Source organism: Pteropus medius, unplaced genomic scaffold (assembly GCF_902729225.1).
Source record: "Pteropus medius unplaced genomic scaffold, Ma_sr-lr_union100, whole genome shotgun sequence".
Taxonomy (NCBI): domain Eukaryota; kingdom Metazoa; phylum Chordata; class Mammalia; order Chiroptera; family Pteropodidae; genus Pteropus; species Pteropus medius.
In genome coordinates, this window is record NW_024345600.1 from 4,235,289 (window position 1) to 4,250,071 (window position 14,783).

The 14,783-nt window shown below is 40.1% G+C and overlaps 1 protein-coding gene across 2 annotated transcripts; it reads left to right on the forward strand.

Moving 5' to 3' along the window:
* The first annotated feature begins 1,231 nt into the window (after positions 1-1,231).
* On the forward strand, positions 1,232-9,972 carry C1S (complement C1s). 2 transcript variants are annotated; one of them, XM_039874230.1, is made up of 12 exons: positions 1,232-1,424; positions 2,371-2,449; positions 2,681-2,888; positions 3,084-3,261; positions 4,141-4,266; positions 4,695-4,894; positions 5,104-5,257; positions 5,622-5,737; positions 6,143-6,221; positions 6,784-6,912; positions 7,621-7,695; positions 8,765-9,972. In XM_039874230.1, exons 1-12 carry the CDS (start codon positions 1,247-1,249, stop codon positions 9,562-9,564), a joined length of 2,322 nt encoding a protein of 773 aa, XP_039730164.1. In that variant the 5' UTR covers positions 1,232-1,246; the 3' UTR covers positions 9,565-9,972. The 2 variants fall into 2 exon arrangements, with proteins under 2 accessions (XP_039730164.1, XP_039730165.1); XM_039874231.1 differs by having other exon boundaries at positions 1,261-1,424; positions 2,284-2,449.
* Positions 9,973-14,783: the final 4,811 nt, after the last annotated feature.

Below are 14,783 nucleotides of genomic sequence, written 5' to 3' on the forward strand. Positions count from 1 at the left end.
TCTGACTCCAGGCCCAGTGCTGAGTCTACTAGAAGTAATACATATGCACAAATATCATGCTTCATGGGTTCCGAGGCTCACGATTTCCCCTCACATTTTAACACTTCTAAAATTAGGATACATCTTATAATCAACTGTATACCATAGTTTAATTGGCAGCTTGTTTATTCCTAGCAGTATGTAAAATAAGGGAGCATCTTCAGTTGATGAAGTTGTAGATTCATTGGAACACAGTGACTAAAATGGGGGTAGAAAGTGATAACAGACTTAAAGGGGAGCTGGGAGATCCTGGAGGGCTTTGTGGAGGAGCTGTACAAGCCCACTATCCCTTCATCCCTTATCTGCAGCTCTAAATTCCAAGAAGCTCTGAAAACAAAGTGTTGCTTTTTTTTTTTTTCCAAGTTTGGCGCCAACACTCATTTGGCAGCAAAACCTAACCTGAGCTGATGTGAAGTAATTTATAATTATAAGTAATTTATAAATATAGTATGTAATTATAACTAAATTATAATTTCAGTTATTCTACTTACTGTGAAGATCAATCTGTTTAGCTGCAGAAATATTAATGTTTGATAATGGTGTGTTATCCCAGCCCCTGGTAGGGAGTGAGAAAGGAAAGTGCTATCTGATATTTGGTCCATGCACTGCACTGTCTTTCTAAAATCTGTAAAATTCTGAATTTTGGAACATATATGGACCCAAAGGTTATGGATAAGGGACTCTGGATTGCAGCTGAACTGAGGCTTGATTGGTGGATAGAATTTAGATGTTTGGAGATATAGAAGGGCTTTTAGGAGGAGGAAAAAGCATCATTTCACACCAGCTTGGGTCTAGGTATAAGTCATTACCCAATCATTTAAATTTGCTTTAACAGCAGAGAAGACCTGCATTTTCGATAACTATTCTCCTTTAATTCATGATTCATACACAACTGGAGGGTTGGACTTTCTGGGTTTGGCTTTTCCCCCACAGTATTCATCTCCTCCCTCCTTTTTCCTCAAATCACCTGACTTCTCCGAAAACTCTGTAATTCACCCTTTGGCTGAAAAAGAGCATTAGGCAATCAGTGAAATTCCTCATTCCTCCTTTCTCCCGCCGTAGCCCCAGATAGAGGAATCTCAGGCATAAGAGAAGTATGCAGTTCTGGTTTCAAAAGCAGAGGGAGCTCCAAGATCAAGGCTGAGTTATCCTTTCCCTATGTTGTGGTCTCCCAGCCCCCTCTTGTTTAAATTAGGGAATTTCAGACATGCACACTGGGATAGAAAATCATATGAACAGAACCAGGACAGGGAGGCCGGCGGAGTGTCCTGCAGAGGGAGCGTCCAAATCCTGTGCTTCTCTCCCTGGGAGTCGGCAGGGTCCTCCAGCATGCCCACTGGCAAGAGAGAGGGGACTGACACACTTGCTCCCATCAGCTTCTGAAGGTAAAACCTTAAAAAAACGAAGAGCAGAGCTTTGATGGAGGAAAAAAAGAAAGGCAGAAAACTTCACATATGAAGGTTTCAGGCAAAGATGGAGGGCTGGAAAGAGCAGAATAAAAACAAGGCAAAATATAGACAACCTATTCTCTTAGACTGACCTCATCCACCCTCATGTCACCCCACTATCTACCACTGTTTTCAGGGTTAGAAACATTCGGTAAGACTTTCTTAGGAGCCGTGGGAAGAGCTCTTGTCTTTCTAGTAAAGGGGAAAAGGACCTGGAAATTAATGTAGAAAACTGAGGGAGTGCTTTTCCTTTCCTTTTACATTTCTTGTCATTCAGCTGCCCATTCCTCCTTCCCCACCCAACCCTGTCTCAGACCTCTTCTTCCAAGGTCACTGCTCTACCCTAGTGAAAGAAACTCATTGTTCCATCAATGGTCATTCGGAGCATCAAAAGAAATGTCTGCAATAATAAGCATAGTGAAGAGAGTTGGTTTGAAGTGATAGGAGGCATTGTCAAAGGAGGAGGGAGAAATGTCCTGGGTGGATGGTCGTGATGGGGAAAGACTCCTGAGATCATGGGTGGAAATGGTGATATTGTTCTGTGAGGGCAGGAGAGAGACTGATAGAGTGGGGGTGAGGGTGGAAGGGTGTGGGTGAGGAGGAAGAACGGAGGAGGAAGAAAACTGGGAGAAAGTTTTCTTTTGGAGAAAAAGTGGGATAAGATCCAGAGAAGCAATGGGAGAGGGATAAGAAAACTTAATTGAAGTAGGACCAGGAAGGGTGTGAGCGGATTGATGTCATATGGCAATGACTAGTGACATAGCTCTATTTAACATGTGTATTATTCTTATGAAAGTGACCCTGAACCCCTGGTGACCCTCTACCACCAAAGCTGGTGCCTATGTTTGTTAGACAAATATAGCCTGGCCTGCCACCCCTTTAGCTCCAAAGTCCAGAAGTGCAGAGAGCCAGGACCAAGACATGTACTGCTCGCCAGGGATGGACAAATTGTCAGCGATGTGGTAAGTGACCATGAGTCTACAGAGATGTTCAGGGGCTCCATTCTCTTCATCTTCTTAAGAAAACGACTCAGATCTGAAGCCTGGGTTTTGGTTTGACCTAGGTCTTTTTGCCTTACTCTAACTTAAAATTCTCCATGTGCTGTTGCCCTTCTTCCTGTGACAAGTGCTTGAGCTTGGCATTGGTTTGCTGGTACCTGTGTCACCCACCTCTCCATATGCTTTTTTTTCCAGGTACATCGTCCTTTTTTCCCTTCTGGGATGGGTTTCTGCTGAGCCTACTATGTATGGGGAGATCCTGTCCCCTAACTATCCTCAGGCATACCCCAATGAGGTAGAGAAATCTTGGGATATAGAGGTTCCTGAAGGGTATGGGATCCACCTCTACTTCACCCACCTGGACATAGAGCTGTCAGAGAACTGCGCATATGACTCAGTGCAGGTATGTTATAATGAGTGCATACAGGATAAGGCTGGGGTGGTTAAACGAGAAAAATATTAGAAGGGAGCGCCACAGGCATACAGTGAACTAGAGTCAAATAGTCCTAAGGTGCTATGTGTTCAATTTTCTCTGTTTCTTTTTTTCTGACATCCATATCAAAATACTTTCTTTTCCTCACTTCTTTTTGACTCTTAGATAATGTCAGGAGGCCTTGAAGAAGGGAAAATCTGTGGACAGAGGACCAGCAAGAATCCCAACTCCCCAATTGTGGAAGAGTTCCACATCCCATACCATAAACTCCAGGTGATCTTTAAGTCAGATTTCTCCAATGAAGAGCGTTTCACTGGGTTTGCTGCATACTATGTTGCTGTAGGTAAGGCTCACCCTTCTCTATGTGACTTACCAATCCAGCTAAAAAATTAGAAGCAGGCCAAACATTGATTGAGCAATGCAGTGAATGAGGATTCTGTTTATAACTCTTGTGAAGTGTTGACTTGGCTTGGATCCCTCCATGAATTGCCTTTGTGAAATTCAAACACATGATCATATCTTAGTGGTGATGATAATAATGGTGACAATAGATAATAAACAGTAATTTATTGAGAACCACTATGAAGTGGACATGATATCAGGAATTTTACCTATATTAATTTAATTTTCACTTCAACTCTTCAAGGTAGGTATTGTTATCTCCATTTAAAGATAAGGAAAGTGAGGATTAAGAAAGCTAAAAAATTTGCCAAGACTCACACAAGGAATGTATGGTATTCAAACTCATTCAATAAATGGCAAACAAACCTTCAAATTCTGTGTGCTTTTCTACCTATCTCCAGGTTAAAATAAATTTAGAACATCTCACAAAGCCAAACTATTGTTTAGATTCAACAGAAGTGCCAATATCATATAAAGTAATAAGTGTACTAATTGTTCCTCCTTGTAGAAGACATAGCATCATGTTTAGCTTGCAGAGTGTTTTCTTTGGAGCTGAAATGCTCTGTTTGTAAGAAAGATCAAGAGTCTCTGGCATTGAGAGCTTCCTTACAGTTGTGCAATGGTAGAGCACATCTTTGGAATCACATTTCAGGAGAGCAATACAGAATAATACCATCACAAAATGTGATTCATGGAAGGTCTTTAAGCAACAGGACTTTCTTACTTTTTCTTGCCTTTGTAGTTTTGGGTTTAAACGTATATAGACCCAAAGGTCCATATATGTTTCTTCTTGACCTTAATCATTCTGTATTTTTTGTAGATATAAATGAGTGCACAGACTTTGCAGATACCCCTTGTAGCCACTTCTGCAACAACTTCATTGGTGGTTACTTCTGCTCCTGCCCCCCAGAATACTTTCTCCATGATGATATGAAAAACTGTGGAGGTGAGCTTGGCATCAAGAGAGGTGCATGGTCCCTAGGATTTGGAATGGCTTGAGGCTTCAGTAAAGGCTTTATCTACCCTTCCAATTTGATTAGCCTCAGCCTTGATTTGACATCTATTTTTAGTTATCTATAAGCTGAGTGGGAGCCACAAAAGTGAGGAAGATAAGGTTACAGGGTCAAGTTAATTAATTGGAGAAGAGAGATAGATGCCTATGAAGAGTCTACCTGGAGTGCCTCATAACTATGAAAGCAATGTGATGGAAACCCAATAAACATTGGAGATCTTCACTAATATATACTGGGTGTGTAATTGCTATATATGGACTCCAGACAGGGACTGTCAGTTTATAAGAGAAGTCTAGAATAGGGCAGGATCTTCTTTGCTTGAGCCTATATTTGATTCTCCCTTTCTCTTTTTCTCTCTTAGTCAATTGCAGTGGGAATGTTTTCACTGCACTGATTGGGGAGATCGCAAGTCCCAATTATCCTGATCCCTACCCAGAGAACTCAAGGTGTGAATATCAGATCTTGTTGGAGGAAGGGTTCCAAGTGGTGGTGACTGTGCGAAGAGAAGATTTTGATGTGGAACCAGCTGATTCAGAGGGCAACTGTGCTGACAGTTTAGTTGTGGGTGATGGATGATTAATTTTCCTCCCAACTCACACCAGAGATTTCCCCTGGAAGACAAATTATTTTTCTTTCTCTCTCTTCTATTCTTTTCTCCCCCTTTGTCTTATTTTATATTATTTTTATTTATCTCCCTTACTTTTATCCTATTTTACCTCTTTATTTTAGTTCTTTTTCTCTTCTGACTTCCCCGTTTTGTGTCCTTTCAGTTTGTTACAAGAGACCAGCAATTTGGTCCTTACTGTGGTAATGGATTCCCTGGGCCACTAAATATTGAATCCAAGAGTAATGCTCTTAATATCATCTTCCAAACTGACCAAACAGGGCAAAAGAAAGGCTGGAAACTTCGTTATCATGGAGATCGTGAGTAATCTAAAAGTTTCTCTTTGGTTGGTGGTAACAAAGTCCTGGACAGGGTAAAATCAAAACAGGTAGACTGTTGTATGGAAAGGTCTCCCGAGATACTCCTCTTCCTCAGCAAGATCTAAGCCTGTCATCGCTTGCTAGAAATGCCTCAATGTCTAGGAATACTTCAAGGGACCTGTGAGTGCAGACAGCTTGGGGGTGGTTAGTTAGTAATGCCCTATTGTTTTAGACAGCTCCATATTGGAATGTTAAGAATCAGGACCAAGGATGACTGAATGACTTTATAAAGTGTGAAGATGATATAAATAGAACAGAGATTATTCACCTATTTGGTTAATATTTTCTTCCTATATTTTTTAAGCAACCCCCTGTCCTAAAAGAGTGTCTGCCAATTCTGTTTGGGAACCTGAGAAGGCAAAATATGTGTTCAAAGATGTGGTGAAGATAAACTGTCTTGAGGGGTTTGAAGTTGTACAGGTAAAGTACTATCATGGGCTTCTCCCTAATCTCTAGGTCAGGATGAGCATACTGGAATTGTTCAATTGTTTACTGAATGCCCTTGTTTGAACAAGTTATAACACCTTCTCTATTAATAGAACAGCTCAGGATCTTTAGTCTTTCCTTGTGAGTCATGGAGTTCCTTGGCTAGCTTGGCATTCTCTTTCTGCCTACAGTCTTCTTGGGGGGAAGGGGAGCTGATATACTGGCACAAAGTTGCATTTTAGCCCCAACTTCTGGGTGCTTTTGGTCATTCTGCTAAGATAGCCCTAGGCTTTTTGTGGTGAGGATTCCTCCTTGATCCAAGGCCAGAAATTGATCCTGTTTTTGATTTTGATACTCCATATAAATTATAAATTAATGGTGATGTCTATCATTCTCCAGGGGAGTGTTGGCTCAACATCTTTCTATTCTATTTGTCAAAGCAATGGAAAGTGGAGTAATTCCAAATTGAAATGTCAACGTATGTATCTCTTTAAAATGGGACTCTTTTTTTTTTTCCTTCCAGTGGGAATTAAAAGATTAACAACTTAGGATTCAAATGCATGGTTTCCTCTTAGACTTTTGAGAGTGAGTTGGGTTTTTGAAGGGAAGCCAGTCATGGAGACCCAGCCCCAATCTGGTCCCAGGCCAGCCAAGCAGGAATCTGGTCCCAGGCCAGCCAAGCAGATTTCTTCTAAAGAAAGGGGCTGTGGGATTGATAGAGTTAATGGCACCATTTAGGTCCATTCTTGGCTTCTGCAGGGGCTTTCACAAACCACTGAGAACCAGGTTTCTCCTTGTAGCTTTCAAGGGGCTATCTGAATTGGCAGGACTCAGTGGGCTGGGGAATTGAGTGACGTCAGTTGGAAAGCATGACTACAGAGAGGCTGGCATGATGAGAATCATCCCAGATGTGCTCATTGATGTGGGAGTGGGGAAGGAGTGAAGAACATGGCTGGGAAGTTGTAACTGGCCTAAGGACCAATGACTTCCTGGGAGGAAGTGGTTATCCTGACCATCGCTCTTCTGTCTTCCTTCTGTAGCTGTGGACTGTGGCTCTCCTGAACCCATTCAGCATGGTAAATTCGAGGACCCAGAACATACTTTATTTGGTTCTGTCACTCGCTACAGTTGTGATGAACCATATTACTACATGCAAGATGAAGAAAGTGGTAGGTTTCTTTGACTAGAGAAAAGAAGAGAAAGGGTGAGAGTGTTGGAAGGTGAATAGCACAATCTTTCTGGTTTGGAGAGAGTTTGGAGAGGAATGAAGAAGATGAGATGGACTTTGTTCATCCTCTTGGCTTGGTCTAAAGATATAGTTTTCATATGGGGCAAAGTGAGTTCTATAGGATCATTCACAGTGAATCAAAGAGGTCACCTAGCTCAGTTTTACAATTATGGCAGGAATTTCCCCAACAATACTCATTTTCATGTGGTTATTCAGCATTTGACCAATTATTTAATGTAGAACCATAGGAGTAATTCTTCCAGCTCCAAGTAACCATACTGTGATGACTGGCTTTCTTGATGGAGAGGCCTTGGTAGTGCTAGATAAAGGCCTGGATGAGATACAATATGTCCTACTTCATTACTTTTTAAATTTAATTTTAATTAATTCATTTTACTTTCCCTCTTGAAGTACTTTCCAAGTGTTTGTCATAACCTTCTTCCTTCTGCTTTGGAGACTATTCCTTTCCCTCCATAGACAAGATAAGAGGCCAGAGAGATGGTTTGGAAGATGGTCTCAAGGTTCTTTTCTAATTGATTTGACCTGAATTCTTCAAATCCCAGAGTAGCTGAGGCTCTGAATGAAAGGGGGAAATGGAAAAAAGAAGATATGGTGGTAACTGTATCCTGTGTCCCTTGTGCTCTTCCAGGGGAGTATCACTGCGCTGGAAACGGGAGCTGGGTGAATGAGGTGCTGGGCACAGAGCTGCCAAGATGTATCCCAGGTAATCAGGGCTCAGGCTTGAGTAGAGACCATAACTATAGGTACAGGTGAGTGGGGTCGCTTCTGAAAATGGCTATAATCCTTTTGGGAAAGAACTTAACAATCTGGGCCTGCCAGAGTCTAGTTCAGTGAGGTGGAGACAATAAAATGAAGGATTGCAGACCGATCAGAGCTGAGTGGAAGAAGACTCTTAAGCAAAGCCAGGATAATAATGATCCTAGTAGTAAGAACAGTGTTACTGAGAGCTATGGACTGAGCTAATTACTTGCATTTATTATCTCATTGACGTTCTTGCAACAACCCTATGAGTTAGATATTATTAGTTTCGTAATACAGATGAGTGAATTGCATACAAGTTCACATGCAAGAGTTAGTACATACATGATTTAGTAAGGGGCAAGAGTAGTCTTTAAAATCAGGTCTGTCTGTGTCCAAAGCCTATTATGCTCAACTCAGAGTCCATTCAGGCTGACTAGCAAGGAATTTAGGTAAGCCAACTTCATCTGAAATAAAATTCAGTTTTAGTTATACTGAGTAATAGCAATGTGATTTGAACCTGGAACCAGTCGATGAGGAGTGAGATGAAAGATGAAAGAAGAGAATTCTCTCTCTGCCCTACTTCCATAGATTACTAGGAAGGACTCAGATGCAATTAGGACTTCAGTAAAGAAGACGATATGCATTTGTTCTGGACCTCAGAAGGAGGAAGCTTGTCTTACCCCCATCTGTATGAGGAAAGAGTTTCCCAGCTTGGTTCCCCATGTGCCGAGTCTGGAGTGAGGTGTGGGTCAAGCTGTTCACAGTGTGAGGCACTAGTAATTCACACGCTGCCTCAATTTACCCAGTCTTTCCCACAAGCCTGCTTGTGGCATGGCAACATGGGATGTTTAATCATTCGGTAAGTTCAGAATGAGTCAGATATCGAGATGGTTGGTTGACCAAATGCAGGGTTGGCTATATTGTGCTAGAGAACTCTGAAGCTTGGCAGGTTTTTGAGTGTTTGGAGGATTTGCAGGAGGCCAGCAATCTGTTTCCTGCTCCCTCCCCATCTTGTTCTTGTTCCTTCCTAGTCTGTGGCACCCCCAATGAGGCCTTTGAAGTAAATCAGAGGATATTTGGAGGAACTTTTGCACAGATTCAAAACTTCCCCTGGCAAGTCTTCTTTTCGAACCCACGGGCTGGTGGGGCTCTCATTGATGAGTACTGGGTGCTGACAGCTGCCCACGTTGTGGAGGTAAATCAGAACCCAGTAATGTATGTTGGGTCCACCTCATTGACTGTTGCACACCTGGAAAAAGCCCAGATGCTCATTGCTGATCGTGTGTTTATTCATCCGGGTTGGGAATTCCTAGAGAACCCAGAAACACGGAAGAATTTTGACAACGACATTGCTCTGGTGCGGCTGAAAGACCCAGTGAAAATGGGACTCACTGTCTCCCCTATTTGCCTGCCAGGCATCTCCTCAGAATACAACCCCTCGGTGGGAGACCTGGGACTGATCTCAGGATGGGGCAAAACGGAAGTAAGAGATCATGTTATAAAGCTCAGAGGGGCAAAGGTGCCTATAGCTCCCTTGCTAAAGTGCCAAGAGGCGAAGGCAAAAAATCCGAAAGTGAGTGTAAATACCTATGTTTTCACGGATAACATGATCTGTGCTGGAGGAGAGAAGGGTGTTGATAGCTGTGAAGGAGACAGTGGTGGGGCCCTTGCTATACAGGACCCCAATGAAAAGAACCCCAAATTCTATGTAGCTGGTCTGGTGTCCTGGGGTCCCCAGTGCGGGACCTATGGGATATACACACGAGTGAAGAACTACATTGACTGGATAACGAAGACTATGCAGGAAAACAGTACCCCCAGTATGGACTAATGCATGTGTATACCTAGCTTCTTCAAGGGCTAGGATCAATCTGTTGCTTTCTGTTCCTCACTATATTCCCATTATTTCATCATAATTGATGAAAGATATGGGAATATGATTTAAATAGAACTTGGTTGTTGGGATATATGGCTGGAGGTAGTATTTGATCATAACGTTGTGTCGGTCATTCAATGTGGTCTGAATCTGTGGATAACATGGGAAGGGCTCTGCTATCTTGTGCTATTCCAGAGGGGGCCCATTTTCATGATGATTACCTGGTGTTACAGTTCTGACTCTGAAACTTACCGTTGAGAATACCCTTGATTTTTTGTCTCCCCTTTACCTGTTCCAAGGTCCACTTACTTTACCATTCTCAATGTCTATTATCTACTTGTAATAAAGCATGTTTATAACCTAGTTCTGGCTGACTTGTCTTATTCGACCTCAAGACCTCAGCACCATAGAAGAAGAGTGGGATGAGAGAGCTGTAGTGTCATGAAAATTCAGGCATCTAGCAGCTAATATTTAATTATCATGAAAATAGGGAATTTAACTTTGCTCCTCTCTGCCAGTTAAAATTTACTGAATATTGGAGATTAGCATGAATACCATCAACACAAGCTGCCGTATTCAGCTTTTGAAACTCATTAAACATAACCAAATCTCTTTGAGAAGTCCACACACGACAATTAGAACGGGCTGTTTAAAATCTTTAATGATAAAAATTTGAGATATAAATTGTTTCAATATGTCTCCTGAAAATTAAATGTCTTTTAGTACTCACTTTTATAATACAATATTATGACAATAAAAAAGAAGAACAAAAGAAGTTCGGCATGCTCCCATCTGCTTTTCTGGTGGTTTTGGTCAGTTTGTTAGTTAAGCAACGATATCTTCTCTGGATTGAACTCTGAGCCAAGATGTTATAGCTGAAAGTCTCGGTGAGGATGGACCCAAAGGTTCTCCCTTCTGTCTTCTTCTCAAGGGGATGGAACACCCGCCCCCGCCACAAAACTCTTTCTCCCCCTAAAATGATTGGTGATGAAAAATAACCACACAATAGAGACTAGCATTTTTTTAAACTGAGGATAGGAAAGCTATCTTAGAGTGGCTAAGCTAACAGTGTGTCTTATGAAAGCTATAGAATGAGAGTAAGAGTTCTGGAGGACTCTGGTCTGTTTGATGTAACTCGTGGCTTTCAGGAGAGCGATTTTTACCAGAAGCCAAAAAAGGCCTTTGATCTTCCACAGACCAAAAGGTCTAAATTCAGTAATTGACCTCAGACTGGAGCCAAACACATGATGAAGTAACCAGAACTTTAATCGAAGAGTCCGAAGAACCAAAGGGGAATTGCAACAGGGAACTTCTGGAAAGATTGTGTCAAGTCAACCAAGCAGCATAAAGCCATTTACATTATTTCTTAACTGTATAGCTTGTAACCACCTTTCCCCGCCTTCTTGTCATTACACGGGCAATGTAATTGACAGTGTACCCTGGATTACAGTGTTTTGGGTGGGAGAAGGGGGATTCCTCTAAAGAAAAAAAAATTAGAAAATATTAAGATTAAGAAACACGTTTGTGATGTAGAATTTTCTTTCTTTTTTATAACTGAAGTAATAGAAAAAAAATTAACCTGGACTATGATAAGTAACAGAAAAAGGAAATCTATCCCTGCCAGAGAGAATCTTGAGTCTATTTGAGTTTTGTTCTTGCTGATAGGCTGAGATGTTTGTGAGAAAGTCCCCTCATTGTTGCTGCCTTGTACAGTGCAATGGGTATGGTTTTTGCATTGTTTTTTTTGCACCACAATATCATTTCCTTGGCTGGAAGGGTGAATGGCAGGGAGGGGTTCTGCATGAATCATCATCAGAGACTTTCAGAGCTGGAAAGGGCTCATCATCAATCAAGGTCTGGAAAATCATCATGGCTTAAAGTGTATTGGTCATACTGCTTTGCAAGTCACTTGGGAACAATGTGACTTCTGCTTCACCTGAAACCCAGGAAGGGACTTAACTTTTTAAAGAAGTGAATTATCACATTTCTTTGGTCAGAAGAAAATGGACTGGTGGGTCAGTTCCTCAAGACAGGGAAAGAAGGAAGTGCCCAGGGGCCAAGAAAACTCGATGAGAAGGAACCCAGTTCAAGTTGCACTAGCTCATATATAACAAGAGACAAGAACCCAGAAATCCCACTTCTGGGTATTTACTTTTGTAAATAGTACTTCAAAGGGATATGTGTGTCCATATGTTTATTGCAGCATTATTTACAATAGCCAAGATATGGAGGCAACTTGGGTGTCCATCAATGAATGAATGGATAAAGAAGAGGTAGTGCATATGCACAATGGAATATTACTTAGCCATTAAAAAAGTGAAATCTTGCCATCTGCAACAACACGAATGGTTCTAGAGGGTATTGCACTGAGTAGAGTAAGTTAGACAGAGAAAGACAAATGTCATATGAGTTCACTTCTATGTGGAATCTAGAGAACAGGATAAACAATAAACAAAACATAAACAAGCTCGTAGAGACAGCATTTTGATGGTTGCTAAATGGAGTGGGGAGGTTGGAGGGATGGGTGAAAGGGGGAGGGAATTAAGAGGTACAAACTGGTAGTTACAAAATAACTAATAGGGATGTAGAGAGTTAAGTATGGGAATATAGTCAATAGTATTATAATAACAATGTATGGTGTTAGATGTGTACTGGATTTATTGGTGTGATCACTTCATAAGTTATATAAATGTCTAATCACTATGGTGTATATCTGAAACTAATATAATATTGCATGTCAACTGTAATTTAAAAAATAATAATAGAAAAAAAACTGGACTAGCCCAGAAGGGGCTAGAGGAATTTTGGGACTCTCTAAAGTTGCTTTTATTGTGATTCCTAGAATCAGAAATATAGTCCATGAAAATATGTCTTTACACTTTCTGCATATCTGTTGTTTTTTAAAATTAAAAACATTAGAAAATTCTTTTTCAGCTTTATTGAGGTATAATTGACAAGTAAAACTACAATATGATAATTTGATATACATATATATTGTGAAAGGATTCTTTTCATCAAGTCAGTTAACACAGCCAGCATCTGACATATTTACCTTTAAAATTTCTTGGGGGGATGAGAATATTTAAGTTCTACTCTCATAGCAAATTTTAATTATACAATATAGCATTACCAACTATGGTCACCATGTTATACATTATATCCTCAGACCTTATTCATCTTATAAGTGAAAGTTTATATCCTTTTACCAACCTCTCCCTATCACCCCCACACCCCACCCTGGGAAGTCACTTTTCTATTCTCTGTTTCTATGAGTTTGACTTTTTTTTTTTTTTTTTAAAGATTCCACATAGTGATACCATGCAGTATTTGCCTTTCTCTGGCTGGCTTATTTCATTTAGCATAATGCCCTCCAGATTCATCTATGTTGTCACAAATGACAGGATTTTCTTTTTTCTTTTTTAAGACTGAATAATATTTCATTATATATCATATATCATAAAATAAGATATATATTATAATTTATATGTGCATATAAATGTATATAAATCATATTTTCTTGATCCATTCACCTGTCGACAGACACTTAGGTTGTTTTTATACTTTGGCTATTGTGAATAATGCTGCAATGAACATGGGAATACATTGGATATATACCCAGAAGTGGGATCACTGGACCATATGGTAGTTCTATTTTTATTTTCTTGAGAAACTGCCATACTGTTTTCGACAGTGGCTATATCAGCTTTCATTCCCAACAACAGCGTATAAGGGTTCTCTTTTCTCCACTTCCTTGCATTCCTTTCTTTCTCTCTTTCTCTCTTTTCTTCTCTCTCTTATTCCTAAAAGCTTCCATTCCCGGCTTCCTTCTTCCTTCTATATTTCCTTCTGACTATTTATTTCCTTTCCTTCAGCTTCCTTCCATACTATTTCAGCACCTCTCTCTCTCTCTCTCTCTCATCCTCCGCCTCCCTCCCCACTCCCTCTACTCCTGCTCCACTCCTCCCTCCCTTCCGTTCCTTCTTCCCTTCCTTCCTTCGTTCCTTCCTTCCTTCCTTCCTTCCTTCTTCCTTCCTTCCTTCCTCTCTCTGTCTCCTCTCTGTCTCTGTCTCTCTCTGTCTCTATCTCTCTTTCTTTTTTGTAATACTATCCTAGTCATGTGGTAATATTTCATTGTGTTTTGACTTGCATCTTTCTGATGATTAGTGATTCTGAGTACCTTATTGTGTAATTGGCCATTTGTATGTCTTCTTTGGAAAAATGTCTATTCAGATTCTTTGCCCATTTTAAATTAGGCTATTTCCTTTTTCATCTTGAGTTGTATTAGGTCCTTGTGTATTTTGGATATAACCCCTTACCAGATATGTGGTCTGCAAATATTTTCTCCCATCTGGTAGGCTGCCTTTTCATTTGGTTGATAATTTCCTTTGCTGAACAGAAGATTTTAGTTTAATGTAGTCTCACTTGTTTATTTTTTGCTTTTGTTGCTTTTGCTTTTGGTGTCAGGTCTTACATTCATGTCTTTAAGATTAAAAACTTTTTAAAGTTCATTTTTGTGTGTGGTCTAAGATAGGAGTCTAGTTTAATTTTTTTTTTTTTTACATGTGGCAATCTAGTTTTTTCCAACACCATCAATTGAATAGATTATCCTTTCCCCATTGTATACTTTTGGCTCCTTTCTTACATATTCATTGACTATATATGTGTAGGTTTATTTTTGGGCTCTCTATTCTGTTTCATTAATCTATGTGTCTGTTTTTATGCCAATACCATACTGCTTTGATTATTATTGCTTTGCATTATATTTTGAAATCAAGAAGCATGATGCCTTCAGCTTTGTTCTGTTTTAAGATTGCTTTGGTTATTCAGGGACTTTTGTGATTCTATACAAGTCTTAGGGTTATTTTTTTTTATTTTTGTGGAAAATGCCATGGAATTTCTATAGGGATTGCTCTGAATCTATAGATAGCTTTGGGAGACATGGACATTTTACAATATTAATTCTTCCAATCTGTGGTCAAGGAATAACTTTCCATTAATTTGTGTCTCTTTCATTTTCTTTCATCAGTATTTAAAATTTTCACTGTGTGGATCTTTTACTTCCTTGGTTAAATTTATTTTTAAGTATTTTATTCTTTTTGATGCTATTGTAAATGGAGTTGTTATTTTAATTTCTCGTTCTGATAGTTTGTTGTTAGTGGATAGAAACTCAACTG